The 22,703-nt window shown below is 44.5% G+C and overlaps 1 protein-coding gene across 6 annotated transcripts in view; it reads left to right on the top strand.

The window, feature by feature from the left end:
* The window catches only part of LOC115099048 (very long-chain specific acyl-CoA dehydrogenase, mitochondrial-like), a 490,244-nt gene that overhangs the window by 182,743 nt on the left and 284,798 nt on the right, over window positions 1-22,703 (top strand). For 5 of the 6 annotated variants that reach the window (XM_029616323.1, XM_029616317.1, XM_029616320.1 and 2 more), the window contains one exon: window positions 7,493-7,618. The exons of the other annotated variant lie outside the window; for it this stretch is intronic. In XM_029616323.1, the coding sequence (XP_029472183.1) occupies window positions 7,493-7,618 (126 nt within the window). The remainder of the gene's footprint in view (window positions 1-7,492; window positions 7,619-22,703) is intronic. 6 annotated transcript variants of the gene reach the window in all.

The raw sequence follows: 22,703 nt of genomic DNA, 5'->3' as shown, positions 1-22,703 counted from the left end.
CATCACCAGGTATTCAAAGTGCCCATCCCAGGTATTAAAAGCCATCTTCCATTCATTGCCAGAGCAGATGCGAACTAAGTTATACGCTCCTTTGAGGTCAAGCTTGGAGAATATCCTTGTAACCTGTCGAATAGCTCCGAGATGAGTGGTAAGGGATAGCGATTCTTTACGGGATCTCATTCAGAGCTCTGTAATCAATGCATGGATGTAATGTTCCATCCTTCTTCCCCATGAAGAAGAAGCCTGAGCTGGCAGGAGACTTGGAGGGTCTTATGAAGCCTTTAGAATCTCCTGGATGTACTCTGACATTGCTTTATTCTCTACAACAGAGAGAGGGTAAACCCTTCCTTTGGGTGGTTCTGTATTAGGCTTCAAATTGATGGCGCAGTTGTATGATCTGTGTGGAGGTAAAACATCAGCAGCTTCTTTTGAAAACACATCTTGGAAAGATGCATACTGAGGCGGCAACCCAGGCAACAACGGGGTAGTTGGCATGCATGGTATTGGAGAGACTTCCATCAAGCATTTGCCATGGCAATCTGGACCCCAACGTTAAAGCTCCAAAGTGGCCCAGTTGAATTGTGACATATGTTTCTGCAGCCATGGTAGCCCAAGTACCAAAGGGTGCATGGCCTTCTCTAGCACAAAGAAGGAAATAGTCTCTGTATGAAGAGCACCAGTATGTAAGTTCACTGGTTCTGTAAGCAGGGTTACTTCACCTGGTAAGGGCTGAATAGAGGGCAAAAGTAGAGGAGACGTCATGGTAGTGGTGGGGATCCGCAAATGTTCCACTGGACGTTTCAAAATGAAATTTCCCCCGCCCCAGAATCCACTAATGATACAAATACACTGGCAATCAATGATATATCACACAAATAATAAAAAAAAAATCATATAGTGACATATAATATGTTATAAATCTTTATTTATTTTTCCAAAGATATTATAGAAATAACCTCCTTAGAAATCTTCTAAATTTCAAATGGACCAAAGGAATACCAATATAAAAAATTTCGAACCCCTACTTACAAACCATTCATACTTCCATTCCATTCACACATATCTTATCTAAAAACATTTGTCAGATCTTTTCTTGTGTATTGAAATTTTTACAATCACACCCTTCTTTTCATCCAAGTAGTTTCACAAGAGCAAAAATAAATTCTTCTTATGCTGTAGAATTTTTCATCACCACCAATGATCACAATCTCTTCTCATGTGAATTCTTGTAATATTTTTAAACTCTCTTAAGGAGGGGTTGGGAATTTTTTATATTGGTATTCTTTTGGTCCATTTGAAATTTAGAAGATTTCTAAGGAGGTTATTTCTATAATATCTTTTGAAAAATAAATAAAGATTTATAACATATTATATGTCACTATATGATGTTTTCCAGAATCCACTAAGGCAAGGGTCTGGTATTCTAGAGGTCCGCAGATTATGGATACTGGAAGAGAGAGTGGAGGAGAGGGTGCAGTGAGACCTAAGAAGAGTCCTCTCACAGGTCTTAGGTCTGCCAGTTTCCCAGACATATAGGGCATGTTTGAACAGCGTGACCAGCTTGTCCACAATACATGCATAGTCCCAACCTCTTTCGAGTTCGTCTCTTTTTAGAAGTCAAATGACTGCGGCCCAATTGCATTGGTTCTTCTTCGCCCACAACAGGACCTGGAGGTATAGGCCTGGATTCAGACTTGACTCGAATCTCTCCCCGAGGTTGTCTTCTGGGGCTCTTGAACCTTGTCGCGAAGTTGGCGATCAGTCCTTGTGGCCAACTTCATCAGTTCTACTAAGGTTTCAGGCACCTCCTGAGCTGCCAGCTCATCTTTCAACCAGAAGTTCAGGTCTTCAAAGAAGAGGGTCTTCAGGCATCTAGGGTCCCAATGTAATTCAGATGCCAACGTCTTGAATTCAATGGTGAAGTCTGGTAAAGGTTTATTACCTTGTTTTAGATGAACCAAAGTTGATCCTGTTGTTGAGTACCGGGCAGGGACATCTAATACTAATTTGAACAGTTCAAGAAACCTGGCAAGATCATTCAGGATAGGGTCACTGCGCTCCCACAGCGGTAAGGCCCAAGCTAGCGCTCTTCCGTCCAGATACGAAAGGATATAGGTGGTCTTGGCATACGCTGTAGGTAAATGGTTAGGTTGCAGAGAAAAGTGCATGCAACATTAATTGATAAATCCTCTACATTTCCAAACTTCACCCGAGAAGCGTGTTGGAGCAGATAGAGGCACTGTAGTCTTGACCGTCACTTCCGGTGGTGTAACTTCTTTACCTGCGGTAGTCAATGTATCTGTAACTGGTTAAAGGCAACAGTCAAGTTATCAAATGAATTCTGTTGTTCAGAGATTCGCTGGGCCAGGCCCGGAATGGCCTGCAAAGCAGTGAGCTGAGCCGAATCCATGGAGTTAGCAATCTGTTATGGTTTTGAGGTGTTGGAGTGGATTCTTGGGTACTGTGGCGATGGCCACTCCCATGGGGAGGAGCCCCGTGAGGAACCGCAGTACTAAGCTAGACTCCACACAAGCAGACACAGAGAACACGTATTTATTATACAGCTTGGTGGTACTGCTCAGGGATGGCAGCAGTGAGGTAACCCAGTAGAAGAGTCCAGGGGTCCTCAGCAGAGGAGACCAGTCCCACGCTTAGGTAGTTGGTAGGCTGCACAAGATAGTAGAGAAGTCTCGGATGCAGACTCGCAGCATTGAAGCTGAAGGTGAGACAGACTGACAAGGTTAGTTACTCACTGAAGTAGATAGCTGTATTGATGAAGATCCTGGCAGGCAGAAGTAGTTGAACTGTAAGCACCAAGGTAGGGAGAGCAGGCCCTTGTGGAGCGAGTACCCGGTATCCCAGATAGGTACCTGAAAGAAGCATAAGGGCCCCCGAGGAGCGGGTACCCATGTTAGAGATGAATGACCCTGAAGGGCAGAGAGAGAGCTTCCCGCGGCAGCTAGAATGCGGCAGAGCAGCTTAGACCGGAGGCATTCCAATCCTTGCTAACTCGGTTTGTTACCAAACAAAGGGCAGGCTAAATACCCAGATGTCGTGATGACACTCGGAGAGGATGCCCCCTAGGTTCCCGCCATGACATGGATAAAGACGTGGGTGGTGTGCGCACGCGCACCCTAGGAGGCCCTCAGGAAATCCATGGCGAACACCGTCGCCATTGCTGTTTGGGGACGCCGGAGAGAGCGGCTCGAAGATGCAGCAGCAGCCATCTTCCCAAGGCTTGAGGAGAGAGAAGGAAGAAAGGTGAGGCATAGAGGTCGAAGCCATCTAAGACCGAGAGATGCAACACGGTGGTACTGGTAGCTCCCAACTGGCCATGAAGGCCATGGTATGCAGACCTAAGGAGATTATTAATAGATCAGCCTCTCTGTTTACCACATCTATATCAAGGGCCTATAGAAATGGAGGATCCAGCTCCATTCTTGCTTACAGCTTGGCTATTGAAAGGGCAAGGTTAGCTAAAAAAGGTTACTCTCCCTCAGTGATTACTGTGATGTTGCATTCTAGAAAGAGATCGACTTCCCTTTCTTATATAAGTGTTTGGCATATTTTTGAGGATTTTTGCAAGAATAGGAATTTATCTCCTTGGATTGTGCAAATAGGGGATATTCTTGCCTTTTTATATTGCAGATTAGATAAAGGCTTAGCTTTATATTCTTTAAAGGTTCAGATAGCTGCCATTTCTTGTTTTCATGGGTGAATAAAGTGAAGTTTCATTTCTTCCCATATGATTGATTCCCGATTTCTCAGTGGGGTGAAACATATACGTCCACCAATCAGATCTGTTATTCCTCATTAGAATTTAAATTTAGTTTTGCAAGCCTTATTTAGATCTCCTTTTGAGCCTTTGTTGATCAACAATAAAGGATTTGACCTTAAAGTCAGTCTTTTTAGTAGCTATTACGTCGGCCAGATGAATTTCTGAATTTGCAGGCTTTATCATGGCAAGCCCCTTTTTTGAGATTCACTAAAAATTTGATTATTTTGAGACTGGTTCCTTTATTTCTGCCTAAGGTATCTTCCTTTCAGATAAATCAACAAATTGTTCTTCCTGCTTTTAACAAAAGGGAATGTAAAGAAGATTTAGAGTTATTAAAGTATCTAGAAGTTAAGAGATGTTTAAAATCTTATCTTGAGAGGACGAAGGATTTTCGTAATTCTGAAAGGTTGTTTGTCCTCTTTTGTGGACCATGAAAAGGAGAATTGGCTTCAAAGGCTTCAGTTGCTACCTGGTTAAAGAATGCCAGTTGAAATTTGTAAAGCAGCGACATAGACTTCTTTGGGGCCATTTATAAGGCACTACAGATTGGATCTTCTCGCTAGACAAGAATCCATTTTTGGTACTTCAGTTTTATAAGTGGGATTGTCAATAACCCACCCTTAGTTGGGCTTTGGTATTTCCCATAGGTTCAGGTCTGGTGGAACAGAAGGAAGAAGATGGAGAAATTATAGTTTACCTGTTCCTTTACTTCTGCTACACCAGTCCAGAACCCCTCCCATTATAAAAAATTGAAAAAAGAAAACAGATTTAAGTGATTTCATATTTACTGTTTTTTGGAAAAGATAGATTTACTTTCCTTTAAGAAATGTTTTCATTAAAAGAAAAATAATAATATTAAAGTAAGAATTAAGCATTTGGTGTTAAGCTGTGACAATGCAAGATAAGACTTGCATGGATTTTCTTTTTGACTGTTGGTTGTTTTCTTTTCATTACTGTCTTTTATTGATAATTGTTGTTGTTGTTGTTTAGCTTTGACAGCAGTAAATTGGATGATTTGGTTCTAAATATGTCCACTTTCTTTTTGTTAGGCTGGCCCTTTAAATTTAACACGGGAGCATCAGGACCTCAATTAAGGTCTCAATGCTCTCGCATTAGATTAACGTTTCTGGAAAAGGTGTATCTAAAATAATGTCGCTGACAATTTATTTATTTATTTGAATTCTTTTCTATACCGACGTTCATGACACAAGTCATATCACATCGGTTTACATCAAACGAAGGTAGTTTACATCAAACAGAGGTGGATTAACCAAATCAGTTAAAACTGAGGAACGTAGGATGTGGTAGTTATAACAAGGTTAGAAATTCAAAACGATATATTAGAATTCGCTAGGTCACCTGCAGAATAACATAACATAACATAGTAGCGTTTCCATTGACATTTGCAGGGTATCAAATAACTTTAGAGGTTAGGAATCTAATGACATTTGTGATGTTAGGGAAAGGCTTGTGTGAACAGCCAGGTCTTAAGTTTTTTCTTGAAGGTCAGTGGGCAGCTTTCCTGGCGTAGGTCAGGGGGTTTTTAAGTAAGCTGTGTTTTTAAGTAAGCTGTTTTAAGTAAGCTGTGTTTTTTTTTACATCGGATTGCCTATGCATGAGCTGCCTTGCATGGATTTGCAAAATGTATACATACAAATCTAATACAAAGCAGCTCATTGTAATAAGAGGGAATCCGGGCAGGGTTTTGCTAAATATCACAGATATCATAGAAACATAGAAATGAAACATAGAAATGACGGCAGAAGAAGACCGAATGGCCCATCCAGTCTGCCCAGCAAGCCTCACACATTTTTTCTCTCATTCTTATCTGTTACTCTTAGCTCCTTGTTTTATTCCCCTTCCACCCCCACCATTAATGTAGAGAGCAGTGATGGAGCTGCATGCAAGTGAAATATCTAGCTTGATTAGTTAGGGGTAGTAGGGGCAGTAACTGCCGTGATAAGCAAGCTACACCCATGCTTATTTGTTTTACCTAGACTATGTTGTACAGCTCTTGTTGGTTTTTTTTTTTTTTTTTTACTTCTCCCCTGCTGTAGAAGCAGAGAGCCATGCTGGATATGCATTGAAAGTGAAGTATCAGGCACATTTGGTTTGGGGTAGTAACCGCCGTAACAAGCCAGCTACTCCTCGCTTTGTGATTGCGAATCCTTTTTTTCTTCACCCCTGTTGTTGAAGCTATGCAGGATATGCGTGAAGCATCAGTTTTTTGTTTTTGTTTTATTTTTCCCCCTGCCGTTGTTTGTTGTTTGTTTGTTTGTTAATTTTTTTTTCCCCTGCCGTTGAAGCAGAGAGCTATGCTGGAAATGCGTGATGTATCAGTCTTTCTCCCATGCCGATGCAGCAGAGAACCATGCTGGATATGCATGGAAAGTGAAGTATCAGGCACATTTGGTTTGGGGTAGTAACCGCCGTAACAAGCCAGCTACTCCCCGCGTTTTGAGTGCGAACCCTTTTTCTTCTCCCTTGCCGTTGTAGCAGAGAGCTCTGCTGGATGTGTGAAGTATCAGTTATTCTTCTCCCCTGTTATTGAAGCAGAGAGCTATGCTGTATATGCATTGAAAGTGAAGTATCAGGCATATTTGGTTTGGGGTAGTAACCGCCGTAACAAGCCAGCTACTCCCCTCTTTGTGAGTGCAAATCCTTTTTTCCATTACCTCTTGCTGTTGAAGCTTAGAGCGATGTAGGAGTCACAGTAAGCATGTGTATGTTTATTTAATAAGGGTATTGTGTCAATAGCCATCATTCTGGCGAGTCACCCACTCTTCATTGGCGGCCTCTTGACTTTATGGATCCGCAGTGTTTATCCCACGCCCCTTTGAAGTCTTTCACAGTTCTGGTCTTCACCACTTCCTCCGGAAGGGCATTCCAGGCATCCACCACCCTCTCCGTGAAGAAATACTTCCTGACATTGGTTCTGAATCTTCCTCCCTGGAGCCTCAAATCATGACCCCTGGTTCTGCTGATTATTTTCCTACGGAAGAGGTTTGTCGTTGTTTTTGGATCATTAAAACCTTTCAAGTATCTGAAAGTCTGTATCATATCACCTCTGCTCCTCCTCTCCTCCAGGGTGTACATATTTAGATTCTTCAATCTCTCCTCGTACGTCATCCTATGAAGATCCTCCACCTTCCTGGTCGCCCTTCTCTGTACCGCTTCCATCTTGTCTTTGTCTTTTTGTAGATACGGTCTCCAGAACTGAACACAGTACTCCAGGTGAGGCCTCACCAAGGACCTGTACAAGGGAATAATCACTTCCCTTTTCTTACTCGATATTCCTCTCTCTATGCAGCCCAGCATTCTTCTGGCTTTTGCTATCGCCTTGTCGCATTGTTTTGCTGTCTTCACATCTTCTTTTTTTGCTTGACATCATGTGAAAAGATGTCTTCACATCATGTGAAGACATCTTTTCACATGATGTGAAGACTGTCTTCACATGATGTGAAGACATCTTTTGCTGTCTTCACATCATTAGACATATCGTTAGATATACGCTGTTTAATGTGCTTTATAGCCCTACTGCAGCTTGATGTATTACCCTATCAGCCGGATAAGTGGCAATATTCAAACTTATCCTGCTCAGTTAGATAAACTTATCAGTGATGCGGCTGTGCTACTGAACATTCTGGACAGGTTAGCCGGATAGTGGCTAAATATGGACTTCTATTAATTGTTTAGATCTTTTTTTAATTTCAGCAATGGAGGGATAGCAGAAATCTTTACAGTGTTTGCCAAGACGCTAATAACAGATGAGACATCAAAAGAGAAGAAAGCGACATTAACAGCCTTCATTGTGGAAAAAAATTTTGAGGGAGTTACACAGTAAGAGATGCTTATAATTATCATATTTCAGTCACTTCCCTTTTATCAGTATATGTACCAAAGAAAAGTACCTTAAAAAATGAATTTACATTTTTTTAAAGTTACTCTGTGGATATGAGCTGATCACTATTAGATATATGACATGAGATTTAAAATGGATTGAATAAGTAAGCTTATGTAGAACCTCATCCTTATCACTAGTAATCATACAAGAAGGAGAGCACTGGCAGTTGCTCCTCTTCTCAGTGGCTAGGGTAAGGAATGATGTATAAGGAATAAGTACAAACTTAGATTATAAGCCCTCTGGGGATAGGAAAATACCTACAGTACCTGAATGTAATCCACTTTGAAGTGCTTAAAAAAAAGTGCTAAAAGCGGAATATAAAAATCTAAATAAAAATCTAAATAAATGTTACCAATTTTTATCATGACCAATAATTTGTCAATGATCCATCAGTGGGAAGGAGTTACATAAATAATACTACCTTTCAGGTGAAAAAAGTTTGAATGGGTATGTGGAATGTGAACAGTTAAAGATTCCTCTGGAGCAAGAGAGGAGAGACTGATGATGTCATTCGATGGTACTGAAGGACCCTTCTCTCTAAGCTCATAGTTTTTGCTCTACTGAACATATGTGGGAATCCTTGAATGGGTGTTAGCTTCTAAGCTCCCTCAGTCTTTATTTTACCTACGCATCAGCATGGGTATGTACCCTATCTCTCTATGGCCTAGATTCATCAAAATGCTATACATTTTGCATGAATAGAGCTTCACAAGCTGAGAAGTGCCGAAAAAGAAAGAGAGAGAGACTCTTTATAAGGCTCTCATAGTAGTCAACTATTTATACCACTATAGGAGGGTCATCTAGTAACTCGAGATGATGTTTTGGTGGTGGACTAGGGTTTTGGAGCCAGTTTTACGTGCACTGGCAGACGTACGAACAGCACAGTACACATCAGTGAAGATTTGAAGTGATTTGGAATGAGAAAAGATTTATAAGAACATAAGAACATAAGAAAATGCCATACTGGGTCAGACCAAGGGTCCATCAAGCCCAGCATCCTGTTTCCAACAGTGGCCAATCCAGGCCATAAGAACCTGGCAAGTACCCAAAAACTAAGTCTATTCCATGTAACCATTGCTAATGGCAGTGGCTATTCTCTAAGTGAACTTAATAGCAGGTAATGGACTTCTCCTCCAAGAACTTATCCAATCCTTTTTTAAACACAGCTATACTAACTGCACTAACCACATTCTCTGGCAACAAATTCCAGAGTTTAATTGTGCGTTGAATTCCAGAGTTTAATTGTGCGTTGAACAATAAAAATGAGATATCTAGAGTCTTCTCTCACCCTAGCTTGATAGTACTCAGGTAGAGATGCATCAAGCTAGGGTGAGAGAACATTGTAGAACTCATTCCAAATCACATCAAATCTTCACTGATGTGTACTGTGCTGTTCGTATGTGCACCTTCAAAGCAGATTACATTCAAGTACTATAGGTATTTCCCTGTCTCCTGAGGGCTCACTAATCTAAGTTTGTACCTGAGCTAATGGAGGATAAAGAGAATTGCCCAAGGTCACAAGGAGCAGCAGTGGGATTTGAACCCTGGCTTCTTAGCCTCCAACTCTAACCACTAGGTTACTCCTCTAACAGCAGTGTGCAGGCAGAATCACGGGGAACAGCATGTGAGGGGGGGCCCCCCCTTACCAGCTGTGTGATTGAGACTAGCACAGAACATTCACCCTCCCTCATATCATCAGCGGGTGCTACAGCATTCAACAGCGGCATGCAACGGTGCCCTATAGCGATATACCTAAGGGGTATGCCTCTGTCCTGTTTTATGGGACTCTTCTTTATGATTTTTAAGGATTCTACAGGTGGATATGGGGAAGAAGAGAAAAGTACTGTGTGGGTCTCCTCATCTGAATCCACTGTTACCCTCTTATTTCCCAGCCCAATTTGGAGGCCTTTAATTTTTTTTCACATGCTCCTTCAGAGTCTATAGCACTAGGAACAGAATGCTCCATGCCTTTAGAAACTTTGGTTTCATTATCCCCTGATGGCTGGATACCACCACAGACTAATACTCAGATCTAGTTGAGAGATGGTTCTCACAGGACAAGCAGGATGGTAGTCCTCACATATGGGTGACATCACAGGATGGAGCCCTGTACGGAAAATTTTTCTGTCAAAGTTTCTACAAAGCTTTGACTGACACTGGCACACTGAGTGCACTGAGCATGCTCAGCCTGCAATTATCCTTGTGAGCCAGAGGTGTCTCCCTCAGTCTTCTTTTATCCCAGGACAAGCAGGATGCTAGTCCTCACATATGGGTGACGTCACTGACGGAGCCCTATTGCGGGAAAACGTCTGTCAAAGTTTCTAGAAACTTTTGACGGGCACTGTGAGGCCACTGAGCATGCCATGATATTCTCTGCCACAGGGGTCTCACTCTAGTCTTCATTTTTCCGCGCTGCTGTAAGCATCACGGAGATAGGAGCCCTGTGAGTTTCTTTACTCACTTTTGACTGAAAAAGTCAATTCTTTCAAAGAAATTCTCCCATACTGGATCTCACTCTTTTCTTTCTCACCGGACGGTGAGAAATTGTTACCATTTTTCACATTGTGAGAACGATATTTTTCTCTCACAAAATTTTCTATGTGCATCGACGGCTGTCGATACTGACATGGCTTCGGATTTTAAAAAATGCCCGATTTGTAATCGGACCATGTCAGTCACAGACCCACACCTAGAGTGTGTCGTCTGTTTGGGCGAAAAACATGACATTTCGTCCTGCCAACAATGTCAAGAAATGACTCCGAAGGGAAGGAAGCTTAGGCAAGGAAAAATGAAACATCTTTTTCACCTACAACTCCTTCCTTCACCTTCGATGTCTACAAAATCATCCCCAGCAGGAGTTACAAAAAACGTCCTGCTGAAAAAACGTCGACTGGAAGGCTCTGGAGATAAAGCATCGCCAACACCATCGATGGCATCCATAAGGTCAGTAACTGAAATAAGGCCTAAGCATAAGCATCGACATCGTCATGCCTCGGCATCACCGTTAGCTGCCTCCCCGGGGGAACCGAGCGCGAAGCGGCAAAAACACACAGATACACCACTACCGTCTGAGCCTACTTCGATACACCTGGTACAGGCATCGCAGGAGATATCGTCTCCTCCTCCACCGGTGCCAGCCGTTCCAGCCATCCCACAGGACTTGTCCATGCTCATTAAAGAAGCAGTAATGCAAGCCCTAAAAGACCAGTTTCTGGCGACCACGCCGATGTCGGCAATATCGCCGATGCCGGTGACGTCACCGATGCTGGGATCATTCCCGATGCCAGTGATGTCAATTCCACTGATGACCTCGACGTCGATTCCAACGTTGATGCCTTCTATCTTGCCGATGTCGATGACTTCATCGGTTCCGGCACTGATGTCCATCTTCACCCTCGCACCGACACAAGGGAAAAAGGGAAAAACATCGGTGACTGCAAGACATCCATTGAAGACACCAATACCTTCGATGCCAAAACCTTCACCAACGGTGCCTCTCCCTCCTGGGGCTCCAGGATCTTCAGAGTCAGCACTGCATAACATCATTATGAAAAGATATCAGGATTTATTAGATTCTTTACCATCTAATCAAAGAGAGGATAATCCAGAAGACTCTTCTCCTGATGATCCTTTACCAGGACCTTCTGGCCTTCCTCCACCACCTAGGACTTCAACATCTCCACAACAATCCCAAGATTATGATACTTGGAGTGATACTGCTTCAGAGACATCATCAGAAGATTTTATGTCTGATCCATCACCACCACATCCCAGGAAACAATCTCCTCCACAGGATTTCACCTTTACTACTTTTGTACAGGAAATGGCGGATTCCATTCCCTTTAACTTAGAAACAGAGCAGGACACCAGGCAACAAACCTTGGAGGTACTCCAGTTCGTTGACCCTCCAAAACAGGTAGTGGCCATTCCAATACATGATGTTCTCTTACAATTGCAACATCGTCTGTGGGGACATCCCTGCTCTGTCCCAGCAGTAAATAAGAGAATGGACAGTACCTACCTAGTACAATCCACTCCTGGATATCAGAAGTCACAACTTCCCCACCACTCAGTGGTGGTGGAATCAGCACAAAAAAGGTCAAAAAGGGCGGAGTTTCAAGATGGCGGCTTGGTGAGGAGTGTGAGAAGGACGTTCCTCTAAATACTATTTTTTCCTTCAAAACAAGTTTCCAATGCCACATACCAAACGGAAGGCACGGCTCCGTGAGAGCCTGGCCCTAGAAGAGACATCTGAACCACGGCAGAGCGTTATAACTACCTACTTCTCCTCGACGCCGAACCAGCCGGGAGGGAGTGCCACGTTGGAGAGGGACGTGGAGCGAGCGTCCCTCTCTATGGCAGAAGAGATCTCGTTGAGTCCCGGAGCGCCTGAGACGCCGTCCCCACCCCAGTGTAATGGTGAGAAGTGAGAGATAATATCAAAAAGTTCGCTGATGAGCCGCAAGCCGGAGATAGGCTTGAATATGGCCGTACCAGAAGGAACTTATCAGCTAGGAGGCTATATACCTCCGGTGCTGAGAGACATCGACCTCGACACACCAACGCTGGAAACTGAAAGGGACACTGAGACTGGTACTGCAGAAAGGGGTGAGTCAGAACAAGTTTTAAAACCCTTTCTTGTAAAACCAGCGGTGATTACGATGGAAGCTCTATGGGAAGTTATGGCTGCCATTGAAGCAGCTGTTGTGAACTTATCAAAAGTTAGTACTGGAGTAAACTCACGAAGTATAGAGAATCAGAAAAGACTGGATGTCCAGGATGATAAACTACGAGAGATGGGGGAGAAAATGAAAGCTGTTGAAACTGAATGCCATTATGTATGCCAGCAAGAGACTATACTAAGGAAAAAAGTTGAAAATATTGAAAATAATCTCCGTAGCTTAAATTTAAGGGTTCTCAACTTCCCGGTCATTCCCCAGATGCCTCCAATTGATTTATTTAAGAAATATCTAACAGATATATTGAATATGCCTCCAGAAGCTTTGCCTTTAATTCTAAAAGCTTATTTTCTTCCTCAAAAGAAACGGGATGAAGGCCAGGAGGAGGGTGAACCCCAGCCACAGCTGAATATCACTGATTTCTTAGAATTATCATCCGAGGACATAATTCCAACAAGGGTAACTTTATTTGTGTCCTTTGCGTTTATAACTGAGAAGAGCTCAGTGATTAGATTGTTTTTCCGCAAGAGAGATGAAAAATATTATGGTTATACAATCAGGATGTTTCCTGATATCACCCGGTCGACACAGGAAAGAAGGAAAAAGTTTATTGAGATGAGGACGGAGACATTGGCTATATGTTCTAAATTTGTTCTTCGGTACCCTTGCAAATGTGTTGTAAAATACCTTGAATTAGTCTATGTTTTCTTTGAACCATCTCAGCTTCGTTTTTTTATAGATTCACACTCTACGCAGTGATAACAGTCCAGAAGGCTTAAGTAGGCACCTCACAGCTGCCAACTTTTCTTTTTTCTGTTTTCCTAACATTGGCTTGCTCAGGAATTTGTCTAAATATCCACCCCCTAAATTTTTATTATAAAGATGGTGTTCACATTTTATTATATTATTGATTGAAGAAGTTATTTTGAGTTTAATTTTGAAATGTGATACATCTGTTTTTTCCAATCACAAATGTTATTTTGTGTAATTATGAGAAAATGCAATAAAGAGAAAATAAAAAAAAAAAAAAGGTCAAAAAGAACAAGAATGCATTCATCAACCCCCCCCAGAAAAAGACCATAGATTTCTGGATTCTCTGGGTCGCAAAGTGTTTCAAGGGGCCATGTTAAACTCTCGGATTTCTTCCTATCACCTTTACATGACCCAGTATCAAAGAAATTTATGGAAACAAATTCAAGAATTTGTCCCATCTCTCCCTGCTCAATATCAGGAGGCTGCCCAGGCCATCATCCACAAGGGTTTGGAGGCCGGAAAACATGAAGTCAGGGCGGCCTATGATGGCTTCGAAACTGCTTCAAGGGTGGCTGCATCAGGCATCAGTGCCAGGAGATGGGCATGGCTCAAGGCCTCAGACCTTAGGCAGGAAGTTCAAGATAAATTAGTGGATCTCCCTTGCCTGGGAGACAACCTTTTCGGATCAAAGGTCCAGGATGCTGTGTCTCAGTTAAAAGAACACACAGAAACACTAAGACAGCTGTCTTCCCTCCCACAGGATCCCCCTACGCACACTGGGCATAGGCCTCAATGAAAGGACACCAGGAGACTTTTTTTACGACAACAGAGGTACTACCCTCCAGCATCTCGACCCAGGCCTTCCAGAACACAAAAAAGGCCGCAACCCCGACAGCAGAGAGCAGCTAGGCCTCAACCTGCCCCACAGACAAGACCTGCTGCTGGTTTTTGAAATTTCATCCAGAGAACTCAGCCTTTTCTCAAATCCTCAGCCAGAACTTCCAGTGGGAGGCCAGATATCCAAATTTTACAACAATTGGATACCAATATCATCAGACCAATGGGTCCTATCAATAATATATCGAGGATATCAACTCAATTTCCTTTCAATTCCCACAGATTTTCCACCAAGTCAATCTCATCTCAGCGAAAATCATATGCTTCAATTACAAGTAGAATTATCCACCCTTCTGAAAGCCAGGGCGGTAGAGCCGGTGCCCCGATCTCAGAGAGGCAGAGGATTCTATTCCCGTTATTTCCTCATTCCAAAGAAAACCGGAGGCCTTCGTCCCATCCTAGACCTCAGAAATCTCAACAAATTTCTGAAGAAGAAAAATTCAGGATGGTTTCTCTAGGCACCATACTTCCACTTCTTTAAACAGGAGATTGGCTTTGTTCTCTGGATCTACAAGACGCTTACACCCACATTCCAATATTTCCCCCTCATCGCAAGTATCTACACTTCATGGTGGGGCAACAGCATTTCCAATACAAAGTTCTACCATTCGGACTTGCCTCTGCTCCCAGAGTTTTCACCAAATGTCTGGCAGTAATAGCAGCACACTTGCACAAGCAAGGTGTCCATGTGTTTCCATATCTAGACGACTGGCTCATCAGAAGTCAATCTCAACAAGGAGCTCTAACTTCTCTCAGTCGCACAATTGCTGTACTCCACTCTATGGGCTTTCTCATCAACTACCAAAAGTCCCATCTTACTCTATCTCATCTGCTTCACTTCATAGGAGCAGAACTCAACACCATCCTTACAAAGGCCTTTCTACCAGAGGATCGAGCAGAAAATCTGTCCCTGCTGGCAAACTCGATTCACTCAAAGAAACAAGCTACAGCTCACCAGTTTCTAACTTTACTAGGCCACATGGCCTCCACAGTTCACGTCACTCCTATGGCAAGGCTTGCCATGAGAGTAACACAATGGACATTAAGGTCTCAATGGATCCAATCCATTCAACCACTATACTCCCCAGTTCAAGTAACCCACCAACCAAGTTCCTCTCTACTTTGGTGGGTAAACAAGGACAATTTGCGCAAGGGCCTACCCTTCCAACAATCAGTCCCACAGATAACGTTAACTACAGATGCATCCACCTTGGGTTGGGGGGCACACATAGACACTCTCCAAACCCAGGGTACTTGGACAAAACTCGAAGCAACATTTCAAATCAATTTCCTGGAGCTTCGAGCTATACGTTATGTGCTACATGCGTTCAAGGACTGCCTTTCACACAAAACTGTTCTCATTCAAACAGACAACACAGTGGCCATGTGGTACATCAACAAACAAGGAGGTACTGGCTCATATCTCCTTTGTCAAGAAGCTGCACAGATTTGGGGCTGGGCCCTGAACCACTCAATGTTCCTCCGGGCCACTTATCTGGCAGACATTCACAATGTAGTGGCGGATCGCCTCAGTCGTCAATTCCAACCACACGATTGGTCTCTGGATCCCTCAGTAGTGATCAGGATATTTCAACGTTGGGGGCAACCAACAATAGACCTCTTTGCGTCACATCTGAATCACAAAGTAGACAAATTCTGTTCTCTACACAAACAGAAAAACCAGCCAGCCAAGGATGCCTTTGCTCGCCCTTGGAACTCAGGCGTTCTATACACGTATCCTCCAATACCACTCATAAACAAAACTCTAGTGGAGCTACAACAGGACAAGGGGTCCATGATACTCATAGCCCCCTATTGGCCTCGACAAGTATGGTTTCACACACTTCTAGACCTCTCAGTCAGGGATCTCATTCGCCTGGGAGTAGCTCCCACTCTCATAACTCAGGATCAGGGTCGGTTGCGCCATCCCAACCTTCAATCCCTATCCCTAACAGCATGGATGTTGAAAGCTTGATTTTACAACCATTCAATCTTTCAACCAATGTATCTCAAGTGCTTATAGCTTCACGTAAACCTTCAACATGAAAAAACTATTCTTCCAAGTGGAAGAGGTTTACTTTGTGGTGCAGGCAACACGGTATAGATCCTTTCTCCTGCCCTACACCTTCTCTACTAGACTACTTATACCATCTTTCAGACTCTGGCCTCCAGATTTCATCTGTAAGAGTACACTTAAGTGCAATCTCTGCTTACCATAACAAGATGGGGGATGCACCAATATCCACACAACCTCTTTTCAGCAGGTTTATGAGAGGCGTAACTCAAATTAGACCACCAATTCGACCTCCAGTCACAGAATGGGACCTGAATCTGGTCTTAACAAGACTCATGCATTCTCCTTTTGAACCCATAGATTCCTGTGATCTTAAATTTCTCACATGGAAGACTATCTTCCTCATAGCCATTACATCAGCTGGAAGGGTTAGTGAGTTACAAGCACTTGTCACGTACTCACCCTATACAAAATTCCTACATGACAGAGTGGTTCTCCATAAACATCCAAAATTCCTCCCCAAGGTAGTTACGGAATTCCACTTGAATCAAGCCATAGTTTTACCCACATTCTTCCCAAGGCCTCATTCTCACCAAGGAGAACGGGCCTTACATACCTTGGACTGTAAGCATGCATTATTTTTCTACTTAAACTGCACGGCAGTCCACAGGAAATCCACTCAACTCTTTGTATCTTATGATCTAAACAAGCTGGGTAAAGCAGTGGGTAAACATACTCTATACAACTGGTTAGCAGATTGCATACAGTTTTGCTATGAAAAAGCAGGCCTTCCTCTCCAAGGGCGAGTAAAGGCACATTCAGTAAGAGTGATGTCAACCTCAGTAGCACACTATCGCTCAGTATCAATTCTTGACATATGTAAAGCAGCAACATGGAGTTCTCTTCACACCTTTGCAGCTCATTACTGTTTGAATAAACAGGGACGACAAGATTCAGCCTACGGACAATCTGTCTTAAAGAACTTGTTTCCAGTTTAATCCCAACTCCTTCTACATCCAACCTGCTGTGATCTTCGGCTGACTCATTTTCAACAACAATACTTCACTGTTGCCTCAATCTGAAATGAATCAGTCTCTAGCTTGCTAATCACCCATATGTGAGCACTAGCATCCTGCTTGTCCTGGGATAAAGCAAAATTGCTTACCTTGTAATAGGTGTTATCCCAGGACAGCAGGATGTAGTCCTCACGAAACCCTCCTGCCACCCTGCGGAGTTGGGTCTCATACCTTTTATTATTTTATTTTTTGCTAAAGCTTATTGCTATAATACCAGACTAGAGTGAGACCCCTGTGGCAGAGAATATCATGGCATGCTGGGCATGCTCAGTGGCCTCACAGTGCCAGTCAAAGGTTTCTAGAAACTTTGACAGATGTTTTCCCGCAATAGGGCTCCGTCAGTGAAGTCACCCATATGTGAGGACTACATCCTGCTGTCCTGGGATAACACCTATTACAAGGTAAGCAATTTTGCTTTTTCTGCTCCGCAGTAAGCATTGCAGTTAGGAGCTCTGTGAGAAATTCTAACACTTTTTCCTTACAGAAACAAACTTTTACTTCACAAACACTTTTTCCCTGCACGGATCTCCCTTCGCGTACATTTATTCAACGCTCGGTGAGTACTATGCCCTGTTTTTCGGTCGGTTTCTGTCACCTCAATGGCCTGCCAACCGACTGCGGCCTTCCCTCTGTGACACTCTGCCTGGTTATTAGCGCTAGTGGGACAGGCACTTCCACAGTTTCCATTGCTGCCAGGGCCCCTGTAGATTAAGGTCCTTCGATTCTTCGGTACCCTTGCGCAGTCGATGCCCCATCACTACCATCGGTACCCCCTTCGGACCATCCTGGATTCTTAGATCCCATCAGTACCCCTCCCCCCGCAGCACTCTGATGCCATCGTCCCGCCATCGTTTCTATCAGTGCCATTCATGTTTTTTCATCCATGGCACTGATATTTCCTTGGGTTTCATCGGTGCCATTTTTGCCCGGATGGATGCCATCGACATACACCTTGTCTCGTTGGTGCCATCCATGCCCGGGTCAGTGCCACCGTCACCAGGGGCACTTCCATCGATGCCAGATTTATTTCCATCGATGCCATCCTTTATTTTATGGATGCCATCAATGCCCAGGACCTTTCCATTGATGCCCAGGTCCTTTCCATCGATGGGCATTGATGTCAGGTCGATTTCATCGGTGGCCATCAGTGCAAACATCGAATCCATCGGTGCCCACATCTGTGGCATCGATGCCCATGTCCGTGGCATCGATGCCCATGTTGAATCCATCAGTGCCCACGTCCGTGGCATCGATGCCTGTGTCCTTGGCATCGATGCCCACGTCCAATGCCGTCAGTGCTCTGTCACTGTCATCATTACTCTGGCCAAGTCATCGACGTTTTTTCATATATATTTTTGACGATACCCTCGAGGCCGCCATCCACACCGTCAACACAGACATAGCACCGCCACGTAATGCCCTCGCCTAAACACAGTGCTCCATGCTTTGGGTTCTTATTAAAGCCCCGTTTTAGCCTAAGACACTACATAGTTCCAGGAGCAGTGCAGGCATGCTGACAGTCTGTCATCAGTCGCCATCCACGACAGCGAGGGCATCCATCTCGGCGCTGGGGAAAAACCAGGCTGAGCACCGTGGCATGCATCATCACTGACACGGTGACCATCCGCCACCGACGCCATCCAGGACATCGGTGCTATCCTTCTTGATGCTGGACAGTGCTCAGGCCGAGCAACATCACCACTGCCATCGGCATTGTTCTGCACAGTTTTGGCAGTCCTTGGGCCTCCAGAAACACCAGAACGAGTTCCCGAAGAATTCCCGAAGAATTCTGCACTGGCGTCACGAGACATCGAGCTGCTGCGACGAGGGCCAGGTTCACAAGCTCGTTAATCGGCTCCCCTGTTCCTGAGGCATTCCCCACCGACATCGGTGGGGGATTGTGGCCCTCCACAAAATACTACCGTGGTTGCGCCAGCCATGCTCAGCCTGTCTCCTCTATACCTGCGCCACCATACCAGGCATCAGAGTTGAGACGGGCATCTACTCCCTCGATGACTCCTGGAATCCACGGAGCCAGCAATCTTCACTGGCTCGTCCTTCAGCGATCCACGTCGGATGGTAAGTACCCGCTTCTGCGGCATTCCCATTGAGATGTGTTCTCTAATTCAAGCCACATGGTTCGAAAAGTTCTAGGTCATGTACCTTCCAAGAACCGTATTAGTGTTACATATCGCTATGCCAGATATGTCAGCCACAATACCAAGAGAACCTCTCTATCATATCTTTGGGATTGCATCAGGGCTTCCTCCCTTTTTCAGCAACGAGGCTCTGTACTGATTAATGCTCTGGCTTCTGCTTCAGAACCAAAGTTCCAGGTGCATTTGCTGATCTGCTAAACACGAGATCCAGCAAATACTGCCTCAAGTGCATCTACCTCGAAGCCTGACGACAGGTTTCGGTGTCTCCTTGTACAGCACACAGAAATGCGGGTAAGACTTTACAGCTCCCGCTCCTGTGGGAGGTTACATGATATCCAGATTACATCAACCCCTCCAGTTGGACACCTCCTGGTCTTCCAACTGGCTGGATATCAGAGCGCCCACCCCACCTTGTACCAAACTTCCTGGTACACTCCCCCAGATGCTACAAAGCGCAGAGGGGGGAAGGGGGGGGGGTTTGGGGAGTTTTAATTACACTATTCTTTCTTTCAACAGAAAGTAGTTACTCTCCGCCCATCCTGGACCTCAGAAATACCAATATTCAGAAGGCTCAGGTAAAATGGTATCTCTTGTTACCATGCTTCCATATTGCAGTAAGTACACTACCTCTAATCTTTCTATGTGCTTCATGGTGAGTCAACAATATTACAAACCCAAGCTCTGCCGGTTGCACCAGCTTCGGCAGCTGGGGTATTCATTGAGTCACTATTGGTGAATGCTGTTTCTCTGCGGAGTGCAACATCATTCACACTTTTCCTTGCTTGGACAGCTGCATAACCACAGTCACTCCACGCAAGGAGCTCTCACTTCTTCATGACTCACTATACATTTACTAACTGGGATTACTGTCACTGCCATAAATCCCTTATTCAACACTTCTGGACACCACAGTCATAATGACCTTCCTGTCCAGCATATGCGCAGACATTCTAATAAATTCTTAAATGTCCCTGAGCGCATTTTTCCATAACCTCAGCCCCTCAATTCTGCATTGTCGGGCCATGGGGTTTTTTCACTATGCACTTTCCTCATAGATCCAAAACTGCTATGGGTTAGATTCAGTGAAATTCCATTATCAGTGGTTCTAAGCTGTTCAACCGCTTTCGTCCCTCATCCATATTGCAGATCTAGAACCAACACCTAGTTTGATTCTGCTCATGCTCACATTTACTCAGGGTTGTAAAGTTTGACCTAAAAGCTTCTCAACCCAATATGCGTCTATTCTACTCCAGGCACAGTTTCACATGAACTTCCTGGAGCTTGTAGCCATGAGTTATACCCTTATGCCTTTCAATACTACCTCTCCAACAAATCTTTGTGCATACAGACAGACAGACAGCATAGGGACAATGTGCTTTCCAACACACAAGCACGCACAACCTCTTCGCTACTCTGCAAGGAAGCTGCTCAGCTCTACCCTTGGCCCTTGCTCACTTCATGCATCCTCGGGCCACTTATCTAAGAGATTTACTGACTGCACTAGCAGACCTTCTCCATGTAAGTTTCCATCCTCTCAAATGGTCTCGGACTACATGTGTAGTGGGAAAAATCTTCTAACGCTGAGGTCAACCGAACTTGCCCTCTGCGTCTGAATCGAACCATACGGTGCACAGATTCTACTATCTACACATGTTTCCAATGCGTTCCCATAGACGCCTTTCTTCCATCAAGGGCCTCTTAAATGTGTCTCTTCTGCTGCCTCTCATAGCCAGCACTCTTCTAATGTTGAACCGAGACGGGGTTCACTGTTCCTCAGACCCACGTCCTGGCCGAGACCAGTATGCTTCCCATACTTCTCAATCTATCACACCAGTAATCAATTTGCCTTCTCACAAGTCAGTCTCAAATCGTAGACTCACTGATGTTCTCAGGTACTGGTAGCGTCACAAAACCTTCTACACATAAATCCTACCATTCAAAATGGCATGATTTACCACATGACGCATACAAAAGGGTATTACCCTTTTTTCTTTTTCTACACCACTCTTTTCTCTTGCTCCCTCGGATTCTGCTCCCCAGACATCCTCCACATAGGTACACCTCTGTTCCAACTGGTATATCGTTTGGGAGTGGGGATACCTGATTTACGGTAAACCCCTTCTGAGTCAGCTTACCATGGATTATCCACTGATCAAGCCGCCTCTATTTTCCCTAGTCATGGAATGGAACCTATTTCTTATCCTTATAAGTCTCATACGTTCTTTAGAAAGTTTTACTTAGATTTCCTGAGAATATCCAAGGAATTTATTCCTTCAGTCTGTTATTATTTACCTCAATGTAGTTCAGCTTCAACTAGTTTAGAAACTGATCGTTTCTTCTAATTCCTTTGATCTCTCAGACTTTCTGGAACTATCTTAATGTTGTGTGCCCGACCCGCGGAGGTCCATGGGCCAGCCTCCCACCTACCTCCAGGTATCTTGCGGCAGTGGCAGCCTCCGGCGCAGCATCCCCTCTGCAGGGGAGACGCCGCAGACATCTGTTCAAACCCTGCCCCCTAGGCGCATGCGCACAAGGCCCGGACATTTAAAGGGCCCAGCACGGGAAAGGAAGCCTCCACCTCTCAGGATGACATCAGACACTACAGATATATAACCCTGCTGGTCAGTTCATCGTGGAAGTAGACGCCTCTGATGGGGTGGCAGGGCCTGTTCTGAGCCAATTATCCACAAAAGGCAAATCCCTACCATGTTCCTATTATTCCTGAAAATTCTCTCCGGCGGAGAAAAATTATAGTTTCAGCGATAAGGAGCTCCTGGCCATTAAACTCATGCTGGAGGATTGGTGACAATGGCTGGAAGGGGCCCAATACCCCGTAATCGTCTATACCGATCACAAGAATCTGGAATCCTTGTGCCGAGCCCAACGCCTCAATTCTCGGCAAGCCCGATGGTCGCTCTTCTTTAGCCTGTTCAATTTCCTCCTCTAGTACAGGCCAGCCTCCAAGAACATTAGAGCGGACACCCTCTCTCGCATAGCTGAAACAGAGGATAACCCGGATCCACCGTGTTATATCCTCGATCCAGCCAAGGTCCTTCTTGCAGCTTCAGAGGTGGTTCCTATGGGTAAAACGGTCGTACCCATGCGCCTGTGCAAGAAGGTGTTGTCTTGGGCTCATGACTCCTTGACTGCAGGGAATTCGGGGGTTGCATGAACTTTGGATCTGCTGACTGAACATTACTGGTGGCCTCAGATAAAGAGAGATGTTCGCCTCTACGTCAGCTCCTGCCCGACCTGTGCTCCTTGGGGGCTCCTTCAACCGTTACCTATCCCCACCGAACCATGGACCCATTTGTCCACCGACTTCATCGTGGACTTACATGCTTCAGAAGGAAAAACGGTAATACGGGTCACGATCGATAGAATCTCGAAGATGGCCCACTTCGTCCTTCTCGCCAAGTTGCCCACAGCACCTGAGCTCGCAA

This window comes from Rhinatrema bivittatum, chromosome 9 (assembly GCF_901001135.1).
Source record: "Rhinatrema bivittatum chromosome 9, aRhiBiv1.1, whole genome shotgun sequence".
NCBI classification, from domain to species: domain Eukaryota; kingdom Metazoa; phylum Chordata; class Amphibia; order Gymnophiona; family Rhinatrematidae; genus Rhinatrema; species Rhinatrema bivittatum.
The sequence above is the reverse complement of the archived record's forward strand: the minus strand, read 5'-3'. Positions and strand labels throughout refer to the sequence as shown.